Source organism: Meriones unguiculatus, chromosome 9 (assembly GCF_030254825.1).
Source record: "Meriones unguiculatus strain TT.TT164.6M chromosome 9, Bangor_MerUng_6.1, whole genome shotgun sequence".
In the NCBI taxonomy this organism is placed as follows: domain Eukaryota; kingdom Metazoa; phylum Chordata; class Mammalia; order Rodentia; family Muridae; genus Meriones; species Meriones unguiculatus.
This window is the reverse complement of record NC_083357.1, coordinates 1399192-1424630: the sequence shown is the minus strand read 5'-3', so window position 1 is coordinate 1424630 and position 25439 is coordinate 1399192. Positions and strand designations below refer to the sequence as shown.

Here is a 25439-nt window from a genome sequence, read left to right as displayed (position 1 = left end):
TAATCATCAGTTTGGGCAGCAGTTACTCTAAACTCAGGGAAGCCCAGACTCCATGGGTATTTTTGGAAGGTACAGAAACTAGTTGGTGCATGCTTTCTAGTACCTCTCGCACGTGGTCCCCAGGTGAGCCCGGCTGCTTCCCGAGCTGGAGGCATCGGTGTCCCAAGCCAAGGTGGCAACTGCGCGCTGGGGCGCTGCGCAGGCTTCCGGACCCAGGCCTGCCAGGCGAGGCGAGGCCCGGTGGCTGGATGGGAGGATGTGGGCGGGGCTCCCATCCCCAGAAGGGGAGGCGATTAAGGGAGGAGGGAAGAAGGGAGGGGCCGCTGGGGAAAGACTGAGGATGTAGGGAAGAAAGAGAGGGAGGGAAAGAGAAGGAAGAAGTAGATGTGAGAGGGTGGTGCTGGAGGGTGGGAGGGTAGGAGCGCGAGGCCTGGGCCGGAAGCTAGGTGAGTCCGGCATCCGAGCCGAGGCGGACCTTAGGCTAAACCGCCGCTGCTACCCAGCCTGAGTATCTAGTCTCCAACCCTGATGGGATTCGCTTCCAAACCGTCTAGAGCCTGCAGCGACCCAGTCTCTGGCCCAGGTTCACTGCAGCTGTCCAGAGGTCCCCGGGAGCAGCTGCTGGAGAGCCCGTTTCTGCAGGAACCTATGGTGAGCGGGGCAACCTGTCGAGGGGTGCTAGTCTGGGGGGTTCGAGGTGCATCTGTGGTGGGAAAAGGTGGGGGTGGGGCTCGGGCTTTAGCTGCGGCAAAAGGTGGCCCTATTCCTCCCCCCTTCTCCAACGGTGGTGTTGGGGGTGGAATGATGGGGCTGAAGGGCACCTCCATCTAGCCAACCCACTTTGGGGAGGTGCAGGCCAGGAGAGGCGGGAGGGAGAGAAGGCCTTGGTAGGAGATCGTCGGGTTTGATGCTAGCCTGGTGGTTCCAGTACCCCTGGACCAAAAGGGTGGGAGAGGAGGGAGTCAGCTCAAAGTTTCACCACGAAGGGGGCATTGAGGGACTGCAACGGCGGGAGAGAGAACCCAGCCAGAGCTGTCTGCAGGAGAGGCTGTAGTCCCGGGACTGATGGCCTTCGTCCCCAGCGTGGGCGACCCCGAGGGCTAGCGCACTGCGGCTGCAGATCTCTCACTTCCACGAGCTGTTTCCTTCGACGTGGGCGCCCGTGCAGCCTGCCCCCGCTCCGTGTGCGCGTGTGTGTCCGTGGGGAGAGCCCGCAGGGCTAATGGGCTGCTTGGCCCACGAGGCCCCGCACCAGCCCCCGGAGTCCGGGACTGCGGGGTCCTTACTAACACCCGGTGAAGCCGGAGCCCCCGGGACTCGGAAAGCCTCCCTCCACGCCTGCCTCTTGTTGATAGTTTTCGAGTATTTCGGTTTATGAGCTGAAGGTTTTGTGAGACGTTGGATCACACTACCAGAGACTCATTCGGTAAACTGAGGCTGGTCTTAAATTCCGGCTTTGGGAGAAGACCCTGGGAAGAAAGTGAAGGAAGATAGTGCCGCCAGAGCTGCACTAACCCCAACAAGAAAAAGCCCAGTACATATTTTTAATTAAAAGACTCAGGGAGGGAAAGTTTGGTCCGAGAGGAATCCTCGTGAACTTGGAGTTGAAGGAACCCCTGTGCCTGTTGACTCGGTTGTAATGCCGAGCGCTCCCGACCCCGCCAGAGCCTCGCCAGGGCAGGGCACTGTTGTCCGCCCCTTCCATCCTCGCTCGGCAGTCAGCGGCACGTCCCCGTCTGCTCTGCCTCCAACCAGCCCTCCGCTGCTCTGCAGCCTGTCGGTCCCCGCCGCAGCGCTGGTCGGGGAAGGCTCGGCGAGGGGTGGGGTGGGCGGACGGTCGCTCAGGGGCGCCCGCGGCCTCCGCGCCCGGACCGGCGGGGTGGGGTGGCGCTGGGCAGCCGCCGCCGCGGCGGACGACGCGACTCCAGCCTTTAGGTTTCTTTCACAAAGGTTTTCCGCAAATGCTCCCCCCCAAAAAAACCAAACCAAACAACAAAGCCGACACGTCGAGTTCCTGAGAGAGACCCAGGAACGGCCTGGGCGGAGCGGGTTGGGGGTCCGGGAACTCGCTCCTCGGACGGAGCCCGCAGCGAGCGGCCCCGGCAGAAGCCTTGCGCCTCCGGAGGCTCGAACAGGCCCCCACGTGGGGCGTCCTACGCTGGCCAGCGCGCCCGCCAGCCGTGGCCTGAGCTGCGTATGGGTGAAGTCCTTGAAGGAATCTTTGCTGCGGCTCTGTAGCTGGTGCAGAGGAGGAAAGGGGTGGGGGAGGAAGTGGCGCGGGGGGGCGGGGGTGGTTTAAAGAGTAAGGCTCGCCGGAGGGAGAGGGACTCGCTCGCGGAGGCCGAGCGCGCTGCTCCGGGTGTGCAGACGCTCGGGCCCGCGCCGGGGTCTCCTCTGCGCGCCGGTCGGAGTCCTGAAGCCTTGCCACCCCGCGATCTGAAGAATGCGCTGCGCGCTTTCCCCGGGGACGCCCGTTTTGGAGTGTGTCGGGAGCTAGGAGCCCAGACGTCGGCCCCTGCGCCCCGCACGGCCCCGCCGGCGGCCTCCGAGGGGTCTGCGCGGCGGAGCGGGTGCCGCGGTGGCCCTCCCCGTGCGGGGACCCGGGCGCGGCCGGCAGACCGCGCTCAGAAGCCGCTCCTTCCAACCTCGCCGTGCCGAGCACACCCTGACACCCCGCGGCGGGCCGCGCTGGCCACGGCTCAGCGGCTTCTGGCCGGGAGCCGGACCCGCCAGGGGTCGGCTGCCCGTCGCTAGAGACATTCCTTGGCTTCTCGGAGACCCTGCGGAGTGTACCCCCGGGGACGCGTGTGCGCGCGCTCCTGGAGCGTCCCTACGCGCCTTCCTTTGCAAGTGACTGTCGGGAGGCCTTGGGGGGCCGTCTCCGCGGCCCCCGCCCGGCCGCACCTAAGCTGTGTTCTGCAGCGCCTTCCCCGCACCCTAATCCTCCGGCCGCAGCTAACCCGTGCCCGGGTCTGGCCGGCCGCCCGGCGCGCCGCAGGTAGAGTCGAGCCTCGGGTCCTCTGTGCGCGGCGCCCGGGACGCAGCCCCGCGCCGGCCGCGGCTGCCCCGCCGAGGGCTCCGCGGAGCAGGCGGGGACAACTCCCAGACGGCGGGGGCTCCGCTGCGGGCGCGGAGGCTGGCCTCGCTCGCAGGGACTGGACCCGGCCGGGGTGGGAGGGTGGAGGAGGGGCGGGCGGGCTCCTCGGCGAGGGGCGGGGCGTCCGGGTCCACGTGACTCCTGGGGGCTGGAAGAAAAACAGAGCCTGTCTGCTCCAGAGTCTCATTATATTCAAATATTCATTTTAGGAGCCATTCCGTAGTGCCATTCCGAGCAACGCACCGCCGCAGCTTCTCTGAGCCTTTCCAGCAAGTCTGTTCAAGATTGGCTCCCAAGAATCATGGACTGTTATTATATGCCTTGTTTTCTGTCAGTGAGTAGACACCTCTTCCTTCCTCTTCTTGGGATTTCACTCTGTCCTTCCATCCCTGACCGCTGTCTGTCCCTTCCGTCGGACCTCCCTTCCAGTGGCCACGCTCAGCTCTCAAGCAGCGCGGTGGCTCTCTCTGGCCCCTGGGCCAGACGCTCGAGGCGTACGGGTTCCTTTGAAAGCGCCCCCACTGTCTTCTCTGGTCCGCTGCATCGCCAGAAAGGGGGAGCGCGAGGGGGAGCACAGGGATGAAAGGTCGGCAGGTCGGGGCTGTCCCTGGAGGGCTAACCACTCCCTTCCCCGTCCGGTCCCACTCGCCTGGGAAGGCCGGCTCCTTGCCTCATGTCAAAAAGAAAAAAAAAAAAAAAAAGAACCCGTGTTCGCTTCGGAATCACCCCCACCCTTCCCTGGGAACAAGACTTTTTACTGAGCATTTTCAACGCATCGGCCACAATGAAATTAATCACAGAGTCACCCCTGACTCCGTTCCCAGCCTCTGGACCATGCTGCCCGGGCGCAGGCCGGTCGGCGCTGCTCTGCTCTCCCTTCCTCCTGCTCTCTACCAGCTGGAAGTTGTGGAAGTTGGGCTGGAGGGCGGAGGGAGGGCGGGGGAGGGGTGGAGGAAGAAGAGGGGAGGCTGAAGGTCTGAAGTGAAGAGCGACGGCGTTTAATTCTCCTGCCCCCACAGCCCCGTCCACCCCTCAATGTTAACTGTTTATCCTTGAAGAAGCCACGCTGAGATCATGGCTCAGATAGCCGTTGGGACAGGATGGAGGCTATCTGATTTGGGGTTATTTGAGTGTAAACAAGTTAGACCAAGTAATTACAGGGCGATTCTTACTTTCGGGCCCTGCATGGCTGCAGCTGGTGTGTGTGGGGGGAGAGAACACAAACTTGATCTTTCGGACCTGTTTTACATCTTGGCCGCGCGTTGCTACCCCTGTGTGCATATGCAGAGACATCTCTATTTCTCGCTATTGATCGGTGTTTATTTATTCTTTAACCTTCTACCCCTCCCCCTCCCCAGAGACACCATGATTCCTGGTAACCGAATGCTGATGGTTGCTTTATTATGCCAAGTCCTGCTAGGAGGCGCGAGCCATGCTAGTTTGATACCTGAGACCGGGAAGAAAAAAGTCGCCGAGATTCAGGGCCACGCGGGAGGACGCCGCTCAGGGCAGAGCCATGAGCTCCTGCGGGACTTCGAGGCGACGCTTCTGCAGATGTTCGGGCTGCGCCGCCGCCCGCAGCCCAGCAAGAGCGCCGTCATCCCGGATTACATGAGGGATCTCTACCGGCTCCAGTCTGGGGAGGAGGAGGAGGAAGAGCAGAGCCAGGGAGCGCGGCTGGAGTACCCCGAGCGTCCGGCCAGCCGGGCCAACACTGTGAGGAGTTTCCATCACGAAGGTCAGTCGCTGCTCCTGGTCTTGGCGGCGTAGGCTCGGGTAGGTGGGGTGGGAGCAGGCAGGGCAAGCCGGAGGGGCCGTGGAAGCCCGGGGAGAACAGTTCGGGTTACATCAAAGCTCCGAGCCCTGGAGGCTGAGGAACAAGGCCGCTCACCCCCAGATTTCCAGAGCTGCCTCTGAAGGTACTTTCTGGAGGCCAAGTGGGGGTTGGGGGTGGGGGGTGGCTTTGGAGGGAAGCGGAATGACACCACTCAGACGTGGGCTAGCCCGGTTGTGCTTTAGCTGTATCAAAGCCGGGTTTTCTGCCCGTTTTGCTCAGAGCACCTACCGAATTTAATATTACAGCTGTGTGTTTGTCAGGTTTATTCAATAGGGGCCTTGTAATACGATCTGAATGTTTCCTAGCGGATGTTTCTTTTCCAAAGTAAATCTGAGTTATTAATCCTCCAGCATCGTTACTGTGTTGGAATTTATTTTCCCTTCTGTAACATGATCAACAAGGCATGCTCTGTGTTTCGAGGATCGCTGGGGAAATGTTTGGTAACATACTCGAAAGTGGAGAGGGAGAGAGGGCGGCCCCTCTTTTCCTTTACAACCACTTGTAAAGAAAACGGTACACAAAGCCAAGACCAGGCTTTAAGAGGGGAGTCCGAGGGTGGTGGAGTAAGGAGTTGACACATGGAAATTATTAGGCGTATGAAGGAGGTTGGGAGATACTTTCTGTCTTTAGCGTTTGACAAATGCACACTGAGTTTCTGCTGGTTAGCTTGCCGCTCTGCCTCTCTCTCTGCCCCTTCAAATTAAAAGGCACAGTTATCTCCTCGCCTCAGGCTCCCCCTGTGTGAGCAGAATTCACCCAATTCTGCTTTGTGTTTATTTTATTTTATTTTTGCCTTTCTGTCTCAGAAAAGTTCATGGGCCTTTCTTTTTCCTTTTCAACTATGCCTAGAACATCTGGAGAACATCCCAGGGACCAGTGAGAACTCTGCTTTTCGTTTCCTCTTCAACCTCAGCAGCATCCCAGAGAATGAAGTGGTCTCCTCTGCAGAGCTCCGGCTGTTTCGGGAGCAGGTGGACCAGGGCCCTGACTGGGAACGGGGCTTCCACCGAATAAACATTTATGAAGTTATGAAGCCCCCAGCAGAGATGGTGCCTGGACACCTCATCACACGACTACTGGACACCAGACTAGTCCACCACAATGTGACACGGTGGGAAACTTTTGATGTGAGCCCTGCGGTCCTTCGCTGGACCCAGGAAAAGCAGCCCAACTATGGGCTGGCCATTGAGGTGACTCACCTCCACCAGACACGGACCCACCAGGGCCAGCATGTCAGGATTAGCCGATCGTTACCTCAACAGAGTGGAGATTGGGCCCAGCTTCGGCCCCTCCTGGTCACTTTTGGCCATGATGGCCGGGGCCATACCTTGACCCGACGCCGGAGGGCCAAGCGCAGTCCCAAGCATCACCCTCAGCGGTCCAGGAAGAAGAGTAAGAACTGCCGCCGCCATTCCCTCTATGTGGACTTCAGTGACGTGGGCTGGAATGACTGGATCGTGGCCCCGCCAGGCTACCAGGCCTTCTACTGCCATGGGGACTGTCCTTTTCCACTGGCAGACCACCTCAACTCAACCAACCACGCCATTGTGCAGACCCTGGTCAACTCTGTCAATTCCAGCATCCCTAAGGCCTGTTGTGTCCCCACTGAACTGAGTGCCATTTCCATGCTGTATCTGGATGAGTATGACAAGGTGGTGTTGAAAAATTATCAGGAGATGGTGGTGGAGGGGTGTGGATGCCGCTGAGATCAGGCAGTCTTGAGGGGACACACACACACACACACACACACGCACACACACACACGTGCACACACACTCACACACACTCACACTCACACACACACGTTCTCATCCGACCACCCACACACACCACACAGACTGCTTCCTTATAGCTGGACTTTTATCTTAAAAACAAAAAAGAAAGAAAGAAAGAAAAAAAAAACCTAAACATTCACCTTGACCTTATTTATGACTTTACGTGCAAATGTTTGACCATATTGATCATATATTTTGACAAAATATATTTATAACTACATATTAAAAGAAAATAAAATGAGTCATTATTTTAAAGATAAACTACAGCCTTTTCATCTTATTCCTGTTCCATCATTTTCTGTTGAGATTGGGGGGGGGGGTAGAGTGGACGTCACAGGTGGTAACTGGATAAATTGTGGGGCAGGAGCCAAGTGATGGCAGAGAGAGATGCTAATTGCCAGGATGGATTGTTTTCCATTTTCATTTAATGTTAACAAGGACGCAGCACCCTCTCCCATCTGGATGACACATGCCTTGCGGAAGCAGTGGGATGAAAGGAGTAGGTCAGATGAAAGAATTTGGCTTGGGACTTCTGGCCCATCTTGGTTTTGCTCACCTGTTGTGGTGTGTCAGAGCCTAAGCCCAGTGTGAAAAAAGAGGTCTCACCTCTCAAAAACTCGTTGTCACCCTTGCCTTTATACCCCGGAGTGTTTTCAGTCCTGGCAGCTATCTTTGTGCTTTTGGACCAAATCCAGTCCTTAGCATACACTGTCTCCTTTCAAAGTGTGTGTGTGTGTGTGTGTGTGTGTGTGTGTGTGTGTCTTTTTTCCCACTTTCTTAAAGACAAGATCTTACTATGTAGCCCTTGCTGTTCCGGAACTCATTGTGTAGACCAGCCTGATTCAAATTCACAGAGATCTGCCTGCTTCTGCCTCTCAAGTGCTAGGATTAAAGGTGTCCTTTTTAAAAAAAAAAAACAAAAAACAACTTTAATTCTTTTAAACTGGATTTTATCCAATAAAACAAGTAATAGTCCCTACCTTGAAAAGGTTTAGTACCATTCTTTATATATAACGTGGTAGGATTCTCTATTGTTACTTGACCACTTACTTTTGTCCCTTCCCCACGTGCACCCTTTAGTCAAGTTCAGAATTCCACCGTTTTGCTACCAGAAGGGGATTTGGCAGAGGGATGAGATACTGCAGGGTTAAAATTTTCAAGTGGGCCCCTAAAAGTGTTCTGCTATTTCATGGAATCTATCGAGTCACGACTCTGACCTTTTGTTTCTCCGATACCTCCTCCTCCGGAACCAGCTGGCATGGGAACCATCCTGTGGAGCTGAAGTTTGCAGAAGGGGTTCCTCAAGGAGAAAGACTAATTCGGTGGCAGAGTGCAAAGAATGCTCTCAGCTGGAGATGTAGCCCTGTAGCTCGGCTGGCAGAGGGCTTGCCTAGCCTGCGGGACAGCTTGGGTGTGAGTCCCTGCTTGAGGCAGGGTGTGGTGGGCGAGGTGCTGTGCACACCTGTGATCCTAGCTCGAGCAGAGGCTAAAGGAACAGAGGTCGAAGGTCATGCTCAGTTACACAGCAAGTTCCTGACCAGCCTGGGACAAACGAGACTTTGTCAAGGAAGGAAGGGAGGAAGGAAGGAAGGAAGGAAGGAAGGAAGGAAGGAAGGAAGGAAGGAAGGAAGGAAGGGAAAAAGAAGACATCAGTGTGCTTAGAAGTGGGAGACTCCTTCAATTAAGGACAGGAAAAGCTTTCTAAAAGGATGTGTTCATGGGAGCTTAGGGAAACAGAGGAGATGCCTTTGCCTTTTCTCGTTACCAACAAATTAGTCCTGGTCATCTCAGGCGCTTATGTGTCCATTTGCTCTGGTAGGCTTGAATGGGTTTGGAGTAGAAACCAAACCGTGTGGATCCTGATCCTCCAGGAAGGGCCAGGAGGAGCGCATCTCTCCACTTCTGCCTTTCTCTCTGGAGGCGAAGGTGTGTCAAGCAGACAGTACAGGGCTAGCTTAGCCCTTCTGGGGTGTCAGGGTGTAAGCATCTCGGCTTTTACACACAGTATTGCATATGCTTTAGGGAGTCAGATGGATGAAGCCAGACTCATTTTTTTGTTTTGTTTTGTTTTTAATTCCGAAGTCCTACAGTCCTGCAAAAAGGAGCAGCTTAGTGGAAACCAATAAAAATAGAAGCGGGGTGGTTGCCAAAGCCCCAGCTCCCTGGAGAGCGCAGGTGGAGAGAGGAGATCAGAGCCCTGGGCAAAGGCAGCAAGACTCCGCAGCTCCTCCTAACTCCCTGCAGAGTGGGATCTTCCCCGCCACTCCAGCCCCACAGGTCTCTGCCCCTTTGAGTAAAGGTGTGGAGCCTGAATCTAGCACTGGAGCAGCCCAGCGTGGATTCTTTTTCGGGAGGCCTCATTTTGCTCTGCCCGTTCATCAACTCTCTTGAGAAACCTGTGTCATTGAAAGAGGCCTAGAACTCCAGCGCTTGAACCAATGGTCCTAGCCTGGTGGCTTGTGGTGCTCAGGTCATTTCCTAGCAAGCGCTCCCCACCCCCCGCCTCCTTCTGCTGGCTTATTTTCAGGAATGGATAATGTTGTTTATTTGTACAGCCAAATATTTGGTCTGGGGAATTTACCGTGAAATTCTGTGAATTGCATATACCTAGTTAACAAAATAGTCCAAGTGCCACAAATGTCAGCATGGAAAACAAGGCGCCATGATCGGCTTTAACCCTTTGGACTCTTGTTTGAAGCCCAGTGCGGAGGCCTAGGGGGAGATGGACTTGAATGTGAGGAAAGTGCCTAAATTAGGGTTTGCCTTAGACTCGCCCCAGGACCTTCTGAGAGTTTGGATGGAGCTTGGCATTTTTTTCCCCCTTTTAGCGCCCCTACCCCCTAGAGAGATGATTCCAAGACTCGATTCCTGCCCACCCTTAAACTGGAACCGGCTCCCTTGGAACTTACGACAGAAAAAAAGGGCGTTTGTGTGGGGGCTTCCGTTGCGTAATTCGCTCTGAACCTGCCAGGTGACCTGCTGGCTTTGTTTTCGGTCTTCATTCCACGCCCTCCTTGCCGCGGGGCAGCGGCAGCGGAGCTGGCAGCCCCCTCTGGTCACCCCAGGCTTTGGACGGACCTCAAGATTCCGCCCCGCGGTTGCCTCTCGCCCGCTCGCGCTGCAGGCCGGCGGCGGGGACACCAGGGGGCGTCCTTCCCCCCCGCCTGTGCCGCCCCGCGGGAGCGAGCGCCCGGGGGCACACCGCTGCCCAGGACCGGTGTTTCAGGTCCCCTAGCCCCAGCCCACCGCGCGTCTGGCTCATCCAGACGCGGAGACGCAGCCTGGGTGAAGCTTGAGAAGACAGGCGGTTCTGATTAGCGAACCCTGGTCCTCAGGGCTGTCTCTCGGCATATTTAACGTGAAATGGGGTCACTCGGCCGCTTAGAGCTGCAGAGACTGGGGCTCGGGGGAGGGGAGGAGGCTCAGCGCGTGGAGGGGCTGAGAAGGGTTCGAGATCTTTAAGGGATCTCAGAGCCGGGAGCAGAGCCAGGTGGATTACAAAGTGAGCTCTTGACATTGAGCTCGTGGGGGTCAGCACGCTACAGTGACTTCACTGGGACCTGCGTTATCTTGGGAGCCCCAGCTGGCCTCCGCTTCCTGGGGGCATACAGAACTTAAGGTCCCGGCTAAACTGGAGAGCCTGGCCTTAGCTCTTCCCAAAGATAGCAGCAGGACGGAAACAGGTAAGCGCCAGTGAGCTGATTTCTTTCAGAGAGGAGGTGCCAGCTTCATAGTGTATGATACCAGCAACCCGACTGACTCTCTCTGGAAGGCCGGGCACCGCCCCGCTTTCCCCGCAAAGGCCCTGGAAAGGAGAAGAATTCTCACCCTGAGGCCCCGGTGTACAAACTATCAGTATTTTTTTTTCTTCTTCTTCCTCCTGATGCTTCTACCTCTACCCAGCACAAACCTTACACTCCTCGCACGCACGTTCTCTTTCCGAATGAAAGAAAGCAGAGCAACGTGAAGGACTCAGCATTCCGGGCATCAGAAGACCATTGGTTCTCCCCGCAGGTTTCAGGATGCCCGCCGCAGATCCCAGTCAGCCCTGATGTTCAGTGAGAGGCTTGCCGTGTGATACAGACGAGCACAGTTCAGAAAACTACAACTAAAGTGTAGGTTAGGAAGGACCCAGGGCCAAGGTGAGAGGGCCCATTCACCTATCTATCCACTTGACACCTAGCGGCCCGAGGGTAAGAACCAGCTCCTAACTGTGACTCCAAGCAGCCATTGGTAAGACTAGCCCACATGTTCCTTAAAGCATTTATGGAAGTTTCCAGTTACCTTTGCTTTCTCTTCCTTCAAAATGGCCCCTGAAAATGCGGACTGCAAATCCATAAATGTTATGTGTTATGCTGCCCAGATGAAAGTACTCAGAAAATATAAGGTTATAAAATCCAGAAAGGCTTACTTTTAAAATGTAAAAAAAAAAGTTCAGTGAGGAAGGGGTGACAAGATGGGGCAGTAATTTGCTGAGATTTTACTAATGAGAATCTCTCCGGTCTTGCTTTCCTAGAGTCTTGCCACATTTTCTCAAGAAACCATGATTTCTTTTTAAGTTTACATAACTTGATTTCTACCTAAAATATTTAAAGCAATGAAGCCTCTCTGTCCCAAATCCTTGAACTCCTAAGCCAAGGAGCCTTAGCAACACTTTGGGGCATGCTTTTATTATAACTTTAGTGTGCCCCCCATTCCCAGTCTTATTAACTGATGCCTTGGCCAACGCCTCACACTGAACATCAGGGCTGACTGGGATCTGCGGTGGGCATCCTGAAACTGCGGGGAGAACCAACAGTCTTCTGATGCCCGGAATGCTGAGTCCTTCACGCTGCTCTGCTTTCTTTCATTCTGAAAGAGAACGTGCGTGCGAGGAGTGTAAGGTTTGTGCTGGGTAGAGGTAGAAGCATCAGGAGGAAGAAGAAGAAGAAGAAGAAGAAGAAGAAGAAGAAGAAGAAGAAGAAGAAGAAGAAGAAGAAGAAATACTGATAGTTTGTACACCGGGGCCTCAGGGTGAGAATATTCTAAAGGGTTTAAGCCCTCCTTACTAAGCTGCTGGACTCCATCACTTTCTTCTGGAATCATTTCTTTTCCCCGAAAGTAGCAGCAACTGACAGCTGGAAATGTGGCTCAGTAGAGAACATGCACTGTGTTCAAGGTTCATGCTAATTTAATATTTTAATCCTTGTCATTTGTTTTTCAAAGCAGTTTTTTCCAATAGGAAGGCCTGAGGGAAGGGCCCAAAGACAGAGAGACAGAGACAAAGACAGAGAGACAGAGACAGAGGGCAAGAGAGAGGAGGAGGAGGAAGAGGAGGAGGAGGAAGAGGAGGAGGAAGAAGAAGAAGGAGAAGGAGAAAGAGAAAGAGGAAGAAGATGGAGGAGCAGGGCAGAAGGGGAGAGAAGACTCCCCAAGCCTACTTCCTTGAGTATTATATTAGTTGTTACGTGAAAATCATTACCTGCCCCTTTTAAGGACTAACAGTGTGATACCTAGAACCTCTGAATTCAGCTGGAATCCAGAGATGGAAAAATGCAGCTCCTCCTGAGAGCTGCCTTATAATGATTGCCCTTTACTTTGTCGGTGAAAACTGTGAAGCCCAAAGTGTCCAGCCCCAGCAAGCACAGGCTGAATGAAGACTGTAGTGGATCAGCATACAAGCTTTCAATCCAGTTGGTCAGTTGAAACTATCTCTTCTTGTCTTTTATGTTTCTAGTCTTTACTTAAAATGATCTGTAAACAAGCCTTAGGAGAAAGCAAATTTGCTTATGCCACACCATCTTAAAGCAGATCTTTGGGCTTTGTGCTCTGCGTTTTACGCGCTTCATGTGCGGTGTTTATTTTCTACTGTTACTTCTTAATTTCTGGTCAGGGCTAGAACCTTTATAGACCCTTAAACCCTAGCTGTGCAATCGATGCCTGTGTTAATCTGGACACTCTCTGCTCCTCTCGTGGGTAGTAGGCTGAGTACAGAACTCACATTTCTAACCTTTGACATTTTTAAAGCATCCTAGAGATGCTACTGTACATCATCGCCAAATCTCTTAGTAGAATTCCTAATGGCTTCTCCAGGATTAGCTTGTGCACTGTGGAGCCATTAATAAACAGAATGTTTGTGTGTGTGTGTGTGTGTGTGTGTGTGTTTTAAGTACCTGAAACTTAGTTCAGGTGTTTTTCTTGGCAGATTTTGTTGGCAACTTTGAAACCACATGATTTGGTCTCTATAATGCACTTTCCCTGGACAAAGTCCACTGTGCCTGACCTGAGAGGGAGAAACACACTAGGCGTGGCTCTGAAGCCCTCAGCAGTCACTGACTGCTTCATCCTTTATGTTCTTGTCCTGATTTCTTAGTTTTTCTTAGACATTAAAGGCAGTGACAAGGGAGCCAGGTTTAAAGAACTGCAGTAATTACCAAATTGCAACTTATCCAAACTCCTATCAGGTTGACCTTGAATACTGTCAACCTTCAGACTCAGTTGGCCAGGGCCAGGCACCAATGTCCAGGCGCTGCATAGTTCCCACGAGCTTCTTTTGTGCCATCATAAGGCAAACAAAAGATGTTTTTCCAGTGGGACTACCTCTTTATGAAGCCTGACCCTCGAAGAATCTCAGTGATTTTTGAGGTTTCAGGCCACTAAGGGGACTTTCCTAGCAGGTAGAACTCATTTGTTCAATGGTACCTTAGAAGAATTCATTTACCTTCAGGAGGTAAGCTCCTTTCATCAAGTCCTTCACTTCCCCTAAGACCAGACTTGTTTGCAAACCAAGGCATTCCATTTAGCTGGAAAGCAGGGAGAGGGGCTGCTGGCAGTGAGGCACTCCTCAAAAAAAAAAAAAAAAAATTTGCAGTGTAGTAAGTGAGCTTTATCCAACTTTTCCTCCCCTGACCCCCAAACCTCAGGCTCTTTTGCTCATTATCTTGAGACCAACATGCTTTTCAGGAGGAAAGAGGTTAGGACTGGGCATGTAGCTGCCAAGAGGACAGTTTTGCTAACATGTAGACTTGCAGGCGAGAGCTGGGAAAACAAACAGCGAATTCCACCAGCGTCCCTCTTTTTCACAGACTTATTCACACACACACACACACACACACACACACACACACACACACACACACACCATAACACAGATACATCAGTCAGGAAGGAGCTTTTTGCTACTTGGTGCCTCTTTGCATGGAGTCAGGTTTAACTCGCCGTCTGCTTGCCACTTGGCTGCCCTGCTTATTTGGCTAGAACTCATCGAGGCTTCAGTCCTGGTCTCCGGGGCCTGCACTCACAAGTAGGCTGTTGTTTATTTGCTTGTCACTTAGTGAGTCTCCAGAAATAGCTCATAACTTATTTTCACTAAATACACCGCACCTTAGAGACCCCAAAACATAAATAAAGGGTACTTTTCAACATTCTAGGAGACTGACACTCTGGGAGTCTAATTAATGTGGGGTCTCACTGGTAGCTCTTTGAACATCTGTTCTTTCCAAGCGGGGAGATTAGTCACAGGAATCTGAAGGAAGAAAACAAAGCTTTGATAAGCTCTTCAGGCGAGGAGCAACCACAAAAGTGGAACGCTTAACCTTCAGAGCCTCTATGGACCGATCTGCTTCTGGCAGTGTCACCCTGAAGTCTCTTAGTGCTTTGTGACCCGCTTAATGACATGAAGAAAAGGAAGTTGAAGAAGACCCTGGAGGAAGAGATTACCCCAAGCGGGATAAAATGGCCAGGGGTCTGCCTTGCAGTGTTTGCTCTGGGAGACAGGACTTGATAGGGCGGAGCTGGCAGAGTCTGCAGATCTGCAGATTTCCTGAGTGGACGTCACAAAGAAAATGTGTTCCAGTTGGTGTCTGAACCAGACTGAAACTTCAACAGATAGAGAACATACTTAAAATGAATAAATAAATAAAAGTGGCAGGGCATTGTAGCTCACACGTTTAATCTCAGCACTCAGGATGCAGAGGCAGGCAGATCTCTGTAAGTTCCAAGTCAGCCTGGTCTACAAAGGGAGTCCAGGACAGCCAGGGCTACACAGAGAAACCCTGTCTCGAAAAGCAACAACAACAGTCAAAAAACAAAACAAATCTCGTGTAATGTTGGAACTTCCTTCTCTCCTTCTCTTTCTCCTTTCCTCCCTCCCTCTCTCCCTACCTTTTTTCCTTCCTTCCTTCCTTCCTTCCTTCCTTCCTTCCTTCCCTCCTCTCTTCCTTCCATGTAGATTTGAGATAAATAAAAGTGTGGCTATTGATAGGAAAGATTATGACTTTCATAAATGAAAATGCTCCCTAGATTAATTTAATGAGACACTAATTATAATCTAAAAGTCTGTCATGGAGCATGAAAGCTGCTCAGACAGGCCAACAGAGTGGGGAAGAGTAGACTGGGCTGAGATGGCACGATATAACAATTTAAAGGGTATCTTTAATAACTTTGAAAGATGGGTTGCTAAGTAAAGGAGCAGATAGCCGAGAGGTAAAAAACAAAACATTTTAGAGCTTCCCTAGACAAACTAGAAGAAATGCACAGTCCAGCAATCACTGAGGCCTGCTTCTCGGTCAAAGTGTTATACACAGATCTGCATGTTATTAAACAGCTGGGCAGGGTGGTGCAGAGGCAGGCAGGTCTCTGAGTTTGAGGCCAGGCTGGTCTACAGAGTGAGTTCCAGGACAGCCAGGACTGCACAGAAACCGTGACTTGGAAAAACAAACAACCCCACCCCAACCAACCAAAAAACAAACAAACAAACAAAAATAAAGAGGTCTCTAAACAGATTAAAGATGGAAACACACTTTTACATATAGAAGATCATATCTGGGGGCACAGGAAAGTTGAATTGCCTCTTATCCAAGCATTTAACATCATTGGAGAGGTAAAAAGCTGGACAGCATTGTAAACATTTAAAATGTAAAATATAGTGAGTATACATACACAAAGGCATAAAACATGGTAAAATGGTAAGTACTGACTGTAAGATAAGCAAACTGTGGCTGTAGTTAGGAAGATTGACGGTAAACTAACTGAAGAGGAGCTTTGGAGAAGAGGTTGGCAAAGCCCAAGTGAGGACTATCTTCAGGTACAAGATAGCTGTTCCCCTCTGCAGTTAATGGCAGTGTATGCCTGGAAACCCTGAGAGGTGCATGACCCACCCCAAAACTTACAGTTAACATCCACCTTTTCAAGGCTGGGAGGAGTCCTACAGTGAGGACCCAGCTGAAACTGCTCAGCCCAGGGACACCCTACCTCACCTACCCCCAAGGCTCCTTTCAGTCCTCTGATTTTCAATTCTTCAAGGCCAGTGAAGCCTGGCTAATAGCTCTCTCTCTCTTTGAGGAGACTTGGCATCAGTTTTCTCTTGTCCATCTGCACACCAGCCACACAGGTATTTGGTTTGTTCATGTAGGTGTTTTTTTTTTTTTTTTTTTTTTTCTGTTTTCTGTTTTAGCAATTCATGGCTGCTGTGCCCCTTGGCTAAAAGGATGCTTTACAAGAGCTCCGCAAAGATCCACCCCACCATGTTGATCAATTTTCAGCTCAACTGTATATCCCTATAGGTGCTCTTCAATGCTTTGTTCTAACACAGCCCCCTTCCCACCTACCCACAGGCTCGGCCATGTGATTTACAGTCTGGTCCACTGAACGTTAGGATGGGGAGATGGCCCCGTTGGTAAAGCGCTTGGTGCGCAAGCACGAGAGTCTGTTAGATCCTGGGTACCCACATGGAAAAGGTATATGCTTGTAACCCCAGTCCTAAGGAGGCAGAGACATGAGGACACCCGGGTCTCGCTGGTCAGAAAATAGGTGATAGCGAGGCTTAGTGAAAGATCCTGTCTCAAAAAGTAAAGCGTAGTGCAATACTCTGGCCTCTGGCCTGACACTCCCCACTTGCACGCAGGCACGCAGGCACGCAGGCACGCAGGCACGCAGGCACGCAGGCACAACACACACACACACACACACACACACAGATGCACACACATGCATACAGGCATTCTTAGGAACGTTTCAGTAATTTCTATTTCTGTATGTATATGAATATGAACGTGTTTCTTCTCTTTTTTGCAATGAGTTCGACATTGCCCTAATCTTCGCTGCAACAGCCTGTTTTTCAAAGTACCTGCCACAAAAAATAAATATAATTTTATTCAGAAAGAGAGAGAGAGAAGAGAGAAAGGGAGGTGAGAGGAGGAGAGGCTAGGAAGCATATTATAGACCATACTTCATACATTGGGAAATAACCGTGTTATGCCAAAGAAGAGTGCAAATGTTAAATTATCTAATGGTCTCCTAGAAAAAACCAAAACCCAAAAGCCACACGTTGTGTCACCGGTAGGTTTGTAGTGACCCTGTGAATTAGCACTTCAATTAGCACAACTCAGGCAAAGGCTATGCTAAACACTCCTGTGATTACACCCATTGGTGGTGGCTGTTTCAGTAAACCGTTCCATTCATTTGTTTTCTGGAGCATAGGCAACTTGAAATAAGAACTATAAAATTGCTTATGTGTTTTGACATCTGAAGAGTAAACTTTTTTTTCTTGAGAAATTGATATTATAGCAAAAGACTGAAAACACTTTCTCTGTGCTATATTAAAAGTGGCCAGAAACGGCATCGACACCCGGACTTGTGTTTATCAAACCCTGTTAAGTGAAAAGAGCAGAACAGCAAAGCATGTGCCTCCTGATTATTATAAAAACACACACTCATCTACCGAACAGCTAAATACGAAACTGCATTAGCACAAATTGAGCCTCATCTGCCTCCGCCTTGCCTGAGCAACGTAAAAAAAAAAAAAAAAATTGACAAAAAGACAAGATTGGTGCTTGTCGGCACCAGGGAGAGAAAACCGGTTTTGGACATGCTTTAATTTGTCTGAGGTCAAGAGAGGAGACGTAACTATCCTGAATTAAAGGCTGTAAAGCTTGCCTCATTTGGCCTCAAGATAAGTTTGTGCTCGGGGTCCCACAGACATTGCTACTTCTCAGCTACTTCCGCTTCGTTGTCCTCAAGGTCCTTCTCCAGGCAGCGAGCCTCCGTGTGACAGAGTATCTGTGCTAATTAAGATGCATTAGTATAAATTACATGGAACACATTAGTTTCTAGACCTTGAATTTATTATCTTTGTTCTGTCATAGAAAGTTAACAAACACATGCTTTAAAAAAAAGACTAACTGAAGACCAAGAGATTGGCCTCGTGTTTACGGAGGTTCTGAGGTCTGGTTGCCGGCAGGATGGTAGGCTGCCAGGCTGCCTACCCGTAGCCAGGGCTGTTTGATCTGCCACGTGAGCATCCGTTGGAATGTACGTGAGCTCTTGGAGGAGCCTTGGTAAAAGGAGAACTGTTATGTAATCACAGCATCCGAAGCGTCCGACGCGCCTCCCAGCCCAGCCTGATAGTTTGTACTGTGAAGTGGGCGTCATGAGGATAGTGAGAATTAATTAATGCTTATAAAGACGTGTCCAGATTCATGGGAGGAAAGCACTTTATCGGCGAAGTGGTTCAGTGTTTGGGAAGAGACGTCTGCTTCTTCCTAAATTGCAGGATGGAGCTGGTTGGGTAGAAGGAAGTCTTGTCATTTCAAAGCCAACACTCACTTCATTTTTTTTAATTTTTTGAAAATTTGAGCAAATTACATACCTTATGAGTCAGAATCATCTGAGTGTTTTGTCCCCATCAAACCTGAAGACTTGATGTCTGACGGGGCTTGATGTATGTCGGGAACGGTCATTCTCCTCAATGACATGTAGTTGTTCGCCCAGCATGTGTACAAGCATACTATGTCTGCGTGGTTTGAACAGTAAACAAACACACCTATGAAATATGGTACTTCATAGTGCAGGGATAACAGAACTGCGCACGTTTGCATTAGTCCAGTATAATGTTTTATCTTGTTTCACACTGTGGGCTCTTGAGATGGCTCAGCAGGTAAAGGACTTGAGTTTAATATCAGGACCCACAAAAACTCGGAAGGAGAGATCAACCCCAAAAATGTGTCCTGTGATCCTCATACTTTTGTTGTGGCTTGGGGGCCTCCCGCACATCCCACATAAACATAGAAAGGAAACTTTAAAAATTGAAACATTTTATATTTTAAATCTGATTCCTGTACTTACACATAATTTTGATAGGCAAACAATTCCTGTGTACCCTCTTATAAGAGTCCTTGGACTCTGAAGGCAGAAACACATACGATTAAAGTTGCAAAGTTAACATGTTTGTGACGTCATCGACGCCCCTACATGGAGTTACATACAGACAACTTTTTACTTAAAGTTTTCAATTTAACTTGGCTGAACTGTGTCACGACAGTTCCGCACCACGTATTCTACGTGCTGTATGAGCAGAGAACTCTCTGCTCTCTGTTGCTGGAGTCTGAACAAGCATTATTATGCAGACATGGAAGCACTATCCTATTTAATTTAAACTCTTCTTAAAAATTTTCTTTGAGAATGACCTTTCTTTGTAATTAAAAAAGAGGCGTAGTGTCCTTAATATTACGTTGCCATTTTCTTGTAAAAGATGCTTAACTTGGCAGTTTATTATTCACAAGTGTTTCATTAGGTTAAACACCTTTAATCGTGGGCCTGCAAGACAAAAGGCTTTACTCTCGGACTGAAGATCGTGGTATTGAACACGTCCATGCCAATCTTCAATTCTGCTGACATTTTGTTTGAGTTTCTTGACAGCTCTTTATACGTCTTTTGTAAACTGTGCCAATTATTTCCCTTTTAAAATTGCACTTTCAATATAAAAACTTTGGCTTGCCTATGTATGAAGCTAGAGAAATATAAAATCATTACAGAGAGTTGTGTGTGTCAATACAAAGCAATTGACTATCAGTCACAGAATACTTGAACATGGGTTTGATTGCACCACTCTTTAAGTATGTGTGTGTGGCTGTGGATTGCACCTAGGGAGTTATGTGTTCTAGACTTTACCACTGAGCTCTGCTCCCAGCCCTATTTACATTAGTTAGAACATTAATCTACAGTATTTACATGTTTCAAAATTAAAGAACGTTCTTAATACTATCTTTGGAATGCTTCCTAATGGGAGACTAGGCCAAAGATTTATGAAAACCATGATTCTTCTAGGTGTAAAGTTGGAATATTCCTAGGAGAGAGAAGATCAAACAAACCAAGAGAAAATCCAGATGGTCCCTTTAATGGGATAGATTAAATCATAACAAGTAACTATTGTTTTTTTCTTACACTTGGTCTATGTGATTTAGAGTCCAGAAAAGACAGTGAATATGGTGGAGGATGGCAGAAAAGCAAACGGCCACAAGTAAGAATTTGTGAGTAATCAACGTGGCACAGCCACGCTTGTAGGCGTTGATGCTGAGCAGGCGAGCATCAAAGTACCAGGTGATGACATCGGAGGTGTGAGGCGGGCATTCTGGGAAATTCAGAGTTGACTGAGATATTTAAATGAAATAATAAATGCATACATAGTAGGAAATTAACCAGTATGACAGCTCTTTAGTATGCAGAAATCCTCAAGTTTATCATAAATTGCCTTAATCTAAGCATCTGTAGAACAAGGGAAACTTGAGCTTATCTTTAAAGGTTTCCCACTAGGTCCTGCATGGGCTCTGTGTTTGTGCTGTGCTTTGTTCATAAGTGTGAGCCTAAGCTATGATGGCTGGTGTTAAGGAAGTTTAGTTGGAGTTAGTGTGGGCTTCCACAATGAGAATGAGATTCATAACTTTTTAAAAAGAGGACAAGATAAGAGGGTCTTGTCCTCCCCTCCTCTGTTCCCTCCTCCCCTTCTTTTTCCTCTCTCTCCTCCTTCCTTTCCACTTCTCTCTCCCTCTCCTCCTCCCTCCCTCCTCTTGGTCAAATGAGGACCTAATAAAAATGTTTGTCAGGAAACCTGGAAGATGGTTTCTCCAGCTCCCAGATCGGCTGGTGTCTTGAATCTCTAACTTTCTGCCTTCCAGAAAGAACTGTAAAGCTCCCAGTCCCTCTTCCCCTGCTCTCAGCAGTTTGTCATGGTAGCTCAAGCTCACCAAGACTGACCCTCTCAGAAGCGTCCTACCCGTTAGACCTGATGTGGACTCAAGATGACCACCTCTTCCAGCATTCTTAGCTTACATTGGTTTTTTTTCCAGGTGGATTTGTTGTCTTCAGGTTCCTTCTGAGATCCAAATAATACTGAATTATTTAGGGCAGTTGTCTGTGACTGTGCCTCAGAGGGGGAGGAACAGATTTGGTAAATTGACACCTTGACCTTGCCCCTGAGCGGACAATGCTAAAACCAACTTAACTAACTGGTCACAGACCTAAGCAGATGAGCTTGGTTGACGGAGAGGAAGCAATAAATTATGTTTGTATTGACCTCAGTAAACCTTTTAATTCTTTCCCACATGATATAGTTCTCAACAAATTGGGAAAATATGGCATAGAGTCTGGGTAATTGCACCACGGCAGATCATTGCTGAGGCCTGCAGCGAGGGTTTCATGCCTTGGAGTGCTGGGACGGCCTTCACCTGTAGTTAATGAGGGGGAAGGGCTCTTTCTCCTCCACAGTGATGAGGGAGACATAGCTGCTCCCAATGTGACTCGAGGAGACTTGAAGGCCAGTGTAGCATTCTCCTGGAAGCTGCTCTTTCTGAATGAAATGTTGAACACACTTATCCCCTTTGCATCATTCATGTGGCTCATGGTTGCAGACAGTTCAATGCAAATCTTCTTTTGTCTCCACCTGTCCAACTGATGAGTCTCTTAGTCAAACTCTTAGCTGTGAAGGGGAATACCCTAAGATGTATTGGCTGCCAAGTCAAACATCCAAGCAACCGTAGAAACTCTTTAAGGCATTCACTCAACGAGTTGCTGGTGGCTCCCTCTATGTGCTGGCACGGCCTGAGGCCTGAGCATGCCGGCCGGAGTTCAGCCTACCCCAGAGCTGCACGGTTTACTGAGGGCACTGACATGAGCAACCATAATGGCGCTATTCATTCCCGAGCGTTTCTACCACATACCATCACAGATGGTGCTTTCCACAACAGAAATTAATTTTCTCACACTTCCAGAGGCTGCAGTCTAAGAGCAGGATGTTGTCAGGAATGGTTCTTCAGATCCCCGTCTCTGACTCACATATAGCCTCATTCCTGTGTTCTCTTGCAGTCCGTGCGGTCTGAGCAATCTCTGTGGATAAGAGTCTCATGCATCTCCTTTCTTAAAAGAATACACGTTAGGCTGGGTAAGGTGGCCCAAGCCTTTAATCCCAGCACCTGGGAGACAGAGGCAGGCTAATCTGTGTGAGTTCAAGGCCAGCCTGGTTTATAGAGCAAGTTCCAGGAAGGACAGGGCTATACAGAGAAACCCTGTTTCAACCTCCCCTCAAAAGAATACACATTAGGTAAGTGCCTATCCTAAAGGCTTTGTCTTTGCCTCCTCCTCCTGCTTCTCTTGTTCCTTCCTCTGCTTCTCTTTCTACTCCTCCCTGCTCTTCCTGCTCCTCCTCCTGATCCTCTTCCTGCTCCCCAGCTTTCTCCCCCCCTCCCCCCCATACAGCCCTGTACCAAACCCTGGGCCTGGCAATGCTAAGCAAGTGCTCTCTTCCTGAACTTTATTCCCACCCTCGAAAGATGTCTCTTTAACTTAATTGCTTCCACGTCCAAACGGAAACCTATTCTGAGGTGCTGGGGCTTGGGGTTTCAACATATGAATTTTGAGAGGGTCACAGGAATGACTCAATGGTGGAGATAAGTGTTAACAGAGGTAAGGACAGTTTTATGTGCATTCAGACATTATCTTGGGACCAGGACAAAGATCAGTTCTCAGAATTACCAGAGTCATAAAGCAGGTGTGACTTTGGCAAGCCAGAGATAGAACCGTGCCTTAAAGACATGACCTATTTGAAGAAAATGCTAACTCTGAAGTGTTTTAAGGTGGGGCACTCATTGGCCTCTGTTCCAGATTTACGATACCTGTTTGACCCTTAAAGGAATTCATGTTTGCAATTCCTAGCTAAATCCATCAGCAGGATTTGGAAATAATTTCTAAACTATCCCATACTTTTCCGAGCCTCCCAGCCCATGGAGTCAGCAAAGCACGTCATGCTACACTAAATATTATGGCCCAAATGTCATTTGTTCGTATCTTTCTCCTTAGCTGTTTTCATTTACTTGCTCTCCCATCCAGCCAAAATTAAGTGGGTTCACGCTTGGTTCAAGCTGCTCCTTCAGCTACTTTAACACTCAGCCAGCTTTGAGACCTGCACTTTATGTCTTCCTTCCTTCCTTCCTTCCTTCCTTCCTTCCTTCCTTCCTTCCTTCCTTCCTTCCTTCCTTCCTTCTTTCTTTCTTTCCTTCTTTCTTCCCTTTCTTTTCTTTTTTCTTTTTTGAGACACGGTGCCTCTGTGTAGCCTTGGCTGTCCTGGGACTTGCTCTGTAGGCCAGACTGGCCTTGAACTTACAGAGATCCTCCTGCTTCTGCCTCCTTAGAGCTGAGGCATCCACCATTGCTGCCCAATTTTCTTTTTCTTTTTAAAATCGGATTTATGCATTTTATTTTCTTGGAGAGTGCTTTCGCCACACACGTTTGTGTATGCCATATGCATGCTTAGTTCCTGTAGAGTCAGACACAGACATCAGATCCCCTGGAACTAGAGTTATATATGGTTGTGAACCATCATATAGGTGCTGAAAGTTGAACTAGAACCCTCTGCAGGAGTGCTCTTAACTGCTGAGCCATCTCTCCAGCACTCCTCCCTCACCCGTTTGTCCTGAGTAAGGCTTTCCTTGCTATTATAAATTTGTATCTGTGTCTTCTTGCATCTTTTAACATTTATGATGATGATGGTGCTGGAGATCAAACTCAGGGCCTCAGACATGCTAAGTTCAGGCCTTTCCACTGAAAATTTCCCTGATCCTCTTCTTTTCCAATTTTAAATTGTTCTTGACTGTGACTATTGATAACAAGGCAAACCTCTGGTACCCCTTAACCTTCAGCTCCTGGCCAACTGGCATCTTCTCTGGGGATATCTAACTTAAAACAGTGGGAGGTTAGCTTTTGGTTGGTCCGTTTGCTTTGTGGGCAGGTGGTGGGCTTTCTTCATTTCAATATAGACGAGGTTACAGAGCTTTACTGCAAAGGAAGAGTGAAGGAGCAGCTTCTATTCAGATGTCTGAAGTACTCTTTGATCATATCATTGCCCTTTCTTTTGTGATGTTTTAGAAATAACATCTTGCAGTGAGAATAAACAATGTTTTATATAAAGTGTAAAAAAGGGACTGTTAGTGGTGAACAAAGAAACCAAGCAATGAGACTGTAAGTTGCTGGGACTTGGCTCAGCGAAGATTAAAGACAATGATCTGCTTTGCAGGAGTGTGGAAAGACGGACATTTTCACTATTGGTGTGGTATAAACTGACACAGAGCTTGGAGGATAGCCGGTGTGAGTCATCACAATTTAAAATTCTACTTCTGGCAATTTATCTCAAATGCACACACACACACACATGTATTTACTATGAATTATCACAGCATTATCAAAGACTGAAGAAAAAAATAAGTAGAGAATTAAAGTCTGGTTCAAAGTCAGCATTGTGCATTCATACAACAGAACTGTATGTTGCCTATATAAAAATGGGTTGAGCCATGGACTACATGTTGGCATAGAAAGATATTTCGGTAAGTGTATTGTCTACTGGATAGGCCAGTGTTGAAAATTGCTATGTAAAATATCCCTTTCATATTAAAGTGTATAGGTGTGTGCATGTATGTGTGTGTATGGTATGTGCTTGGTGTGTATGGTGTGTGTGTGTGTGTGTGCGCATGGATTGTGTGTGGTGTGTGCATGTATGTGTGTGTATGGTTTATGGTGTGTGTGTGTGTGTGCGCATGGATTGTGTGTGGTGTGTATGGTGTGTGTGTGTGTGTGCATGGATTGTGTGGTGTGTGCATGTATGTGTGTGTATGGTGTGTGTGTGTGTGTGTGTGTGTGTGTGCATGGATTGTGTGGTGTGTGCATGTATGTGTGTGTATGGTTTATGTGTGTGTGTGTGTGTGCGCATGGATTGTGTGGTGTGTGCATGTATGTGTGTGTATGGTTTATGGTGTGTGTGTGTGTGTGTGCATGGATTGTGTGTGGTGTGTGCATGTATGTGTGTGTATGGTGTGTGGTGTGTATGGTGTGTGTGTGTGTGCATGGATTGTGTGTGTGCATGGATTGTGTGGTGTGTGCATGTATGTGTGTGTATGGTTTGTGGTGTGTATGGTGTGTGTGTGTGTGTGCATGGATTGTGTGTGGTGTGTGCATGTATGTGTGTGTATGGTTTGTGGTGTGTGTGTGTGTGTGTGTGTGCATGGATTGTGTGGTGTGTGCATGTATGTGTGTGTATGGTTTGTGGTGTGTATGGTGTGTGTGTGTGTGTGCATGGATTGTGTGTGGTGTGTGCATGTGTGTGTGTATGGTGTGTGGTGTGTATGGTGTGTGTGTGTGTGCATGGATTGTGTGTGGTGTGTATGGTGTGTATGGTGTGTGTGTGTACGCATGGATTGTGTGGTGTGTGCATGTATGTGTGTGTATGGTGTGTATGGTGTGTGTGTGTGTGCGCATGGATTGTGTGGTGTGTGCATGTATGTGTGTGTGTGTGTGCGCATGGATTGTGTGGTGTGTGCATGTATGTGTGTGTGTGTGTGCGCATGGATTGTGTGGTGTGTGCATGTATGTGTGTGTGTGTGTGCGCATGGATTGTGTGGTGTGTGCATGTATGTGTGTGTATGGTTTGTGG

General features: G+C 49.2%; 1 protein-coding gene across 2 annotated transcripts; it reads left to right on the top strand.

Moving 5' to 3' along the window:
* The first annotated feature begins 375 nt into the window (after window positions 1–375).
* Window positions 376–6970, top strand: Bmp4 (bone morphogenetic protein 4). Of its 2 annotated transcripts, none has more exons than XM_021641268.2 (4): window positions 376–651; window positions 3307–3431; window positions 4456–4835; window positions 5784–6970. In XM_021641268.2, exons 3-4 carry the CDS (start codon window positions 4463–4465, stop codon window positions 6638–6640), a joined length of 1230 nt encoding a protein of 409 aa, XP_021496943.1. In that variant the 5' UTR covers window positions 376–651; window positions 3307–3431; window positions 4456–4462; the 3' UTR covers window positions 6641–6970. The 2 variants fall into 2 exon arrangements, with proteins under 2 accessions (XP_021496943.1, XP_021496945.1); XM_021641270.2 differs by lacking the exon at window positions 376–651 and adding an exon at window positions 2771–2998.
* Window positions 6971–25439: the final 18469 nt, after the last annotated feature.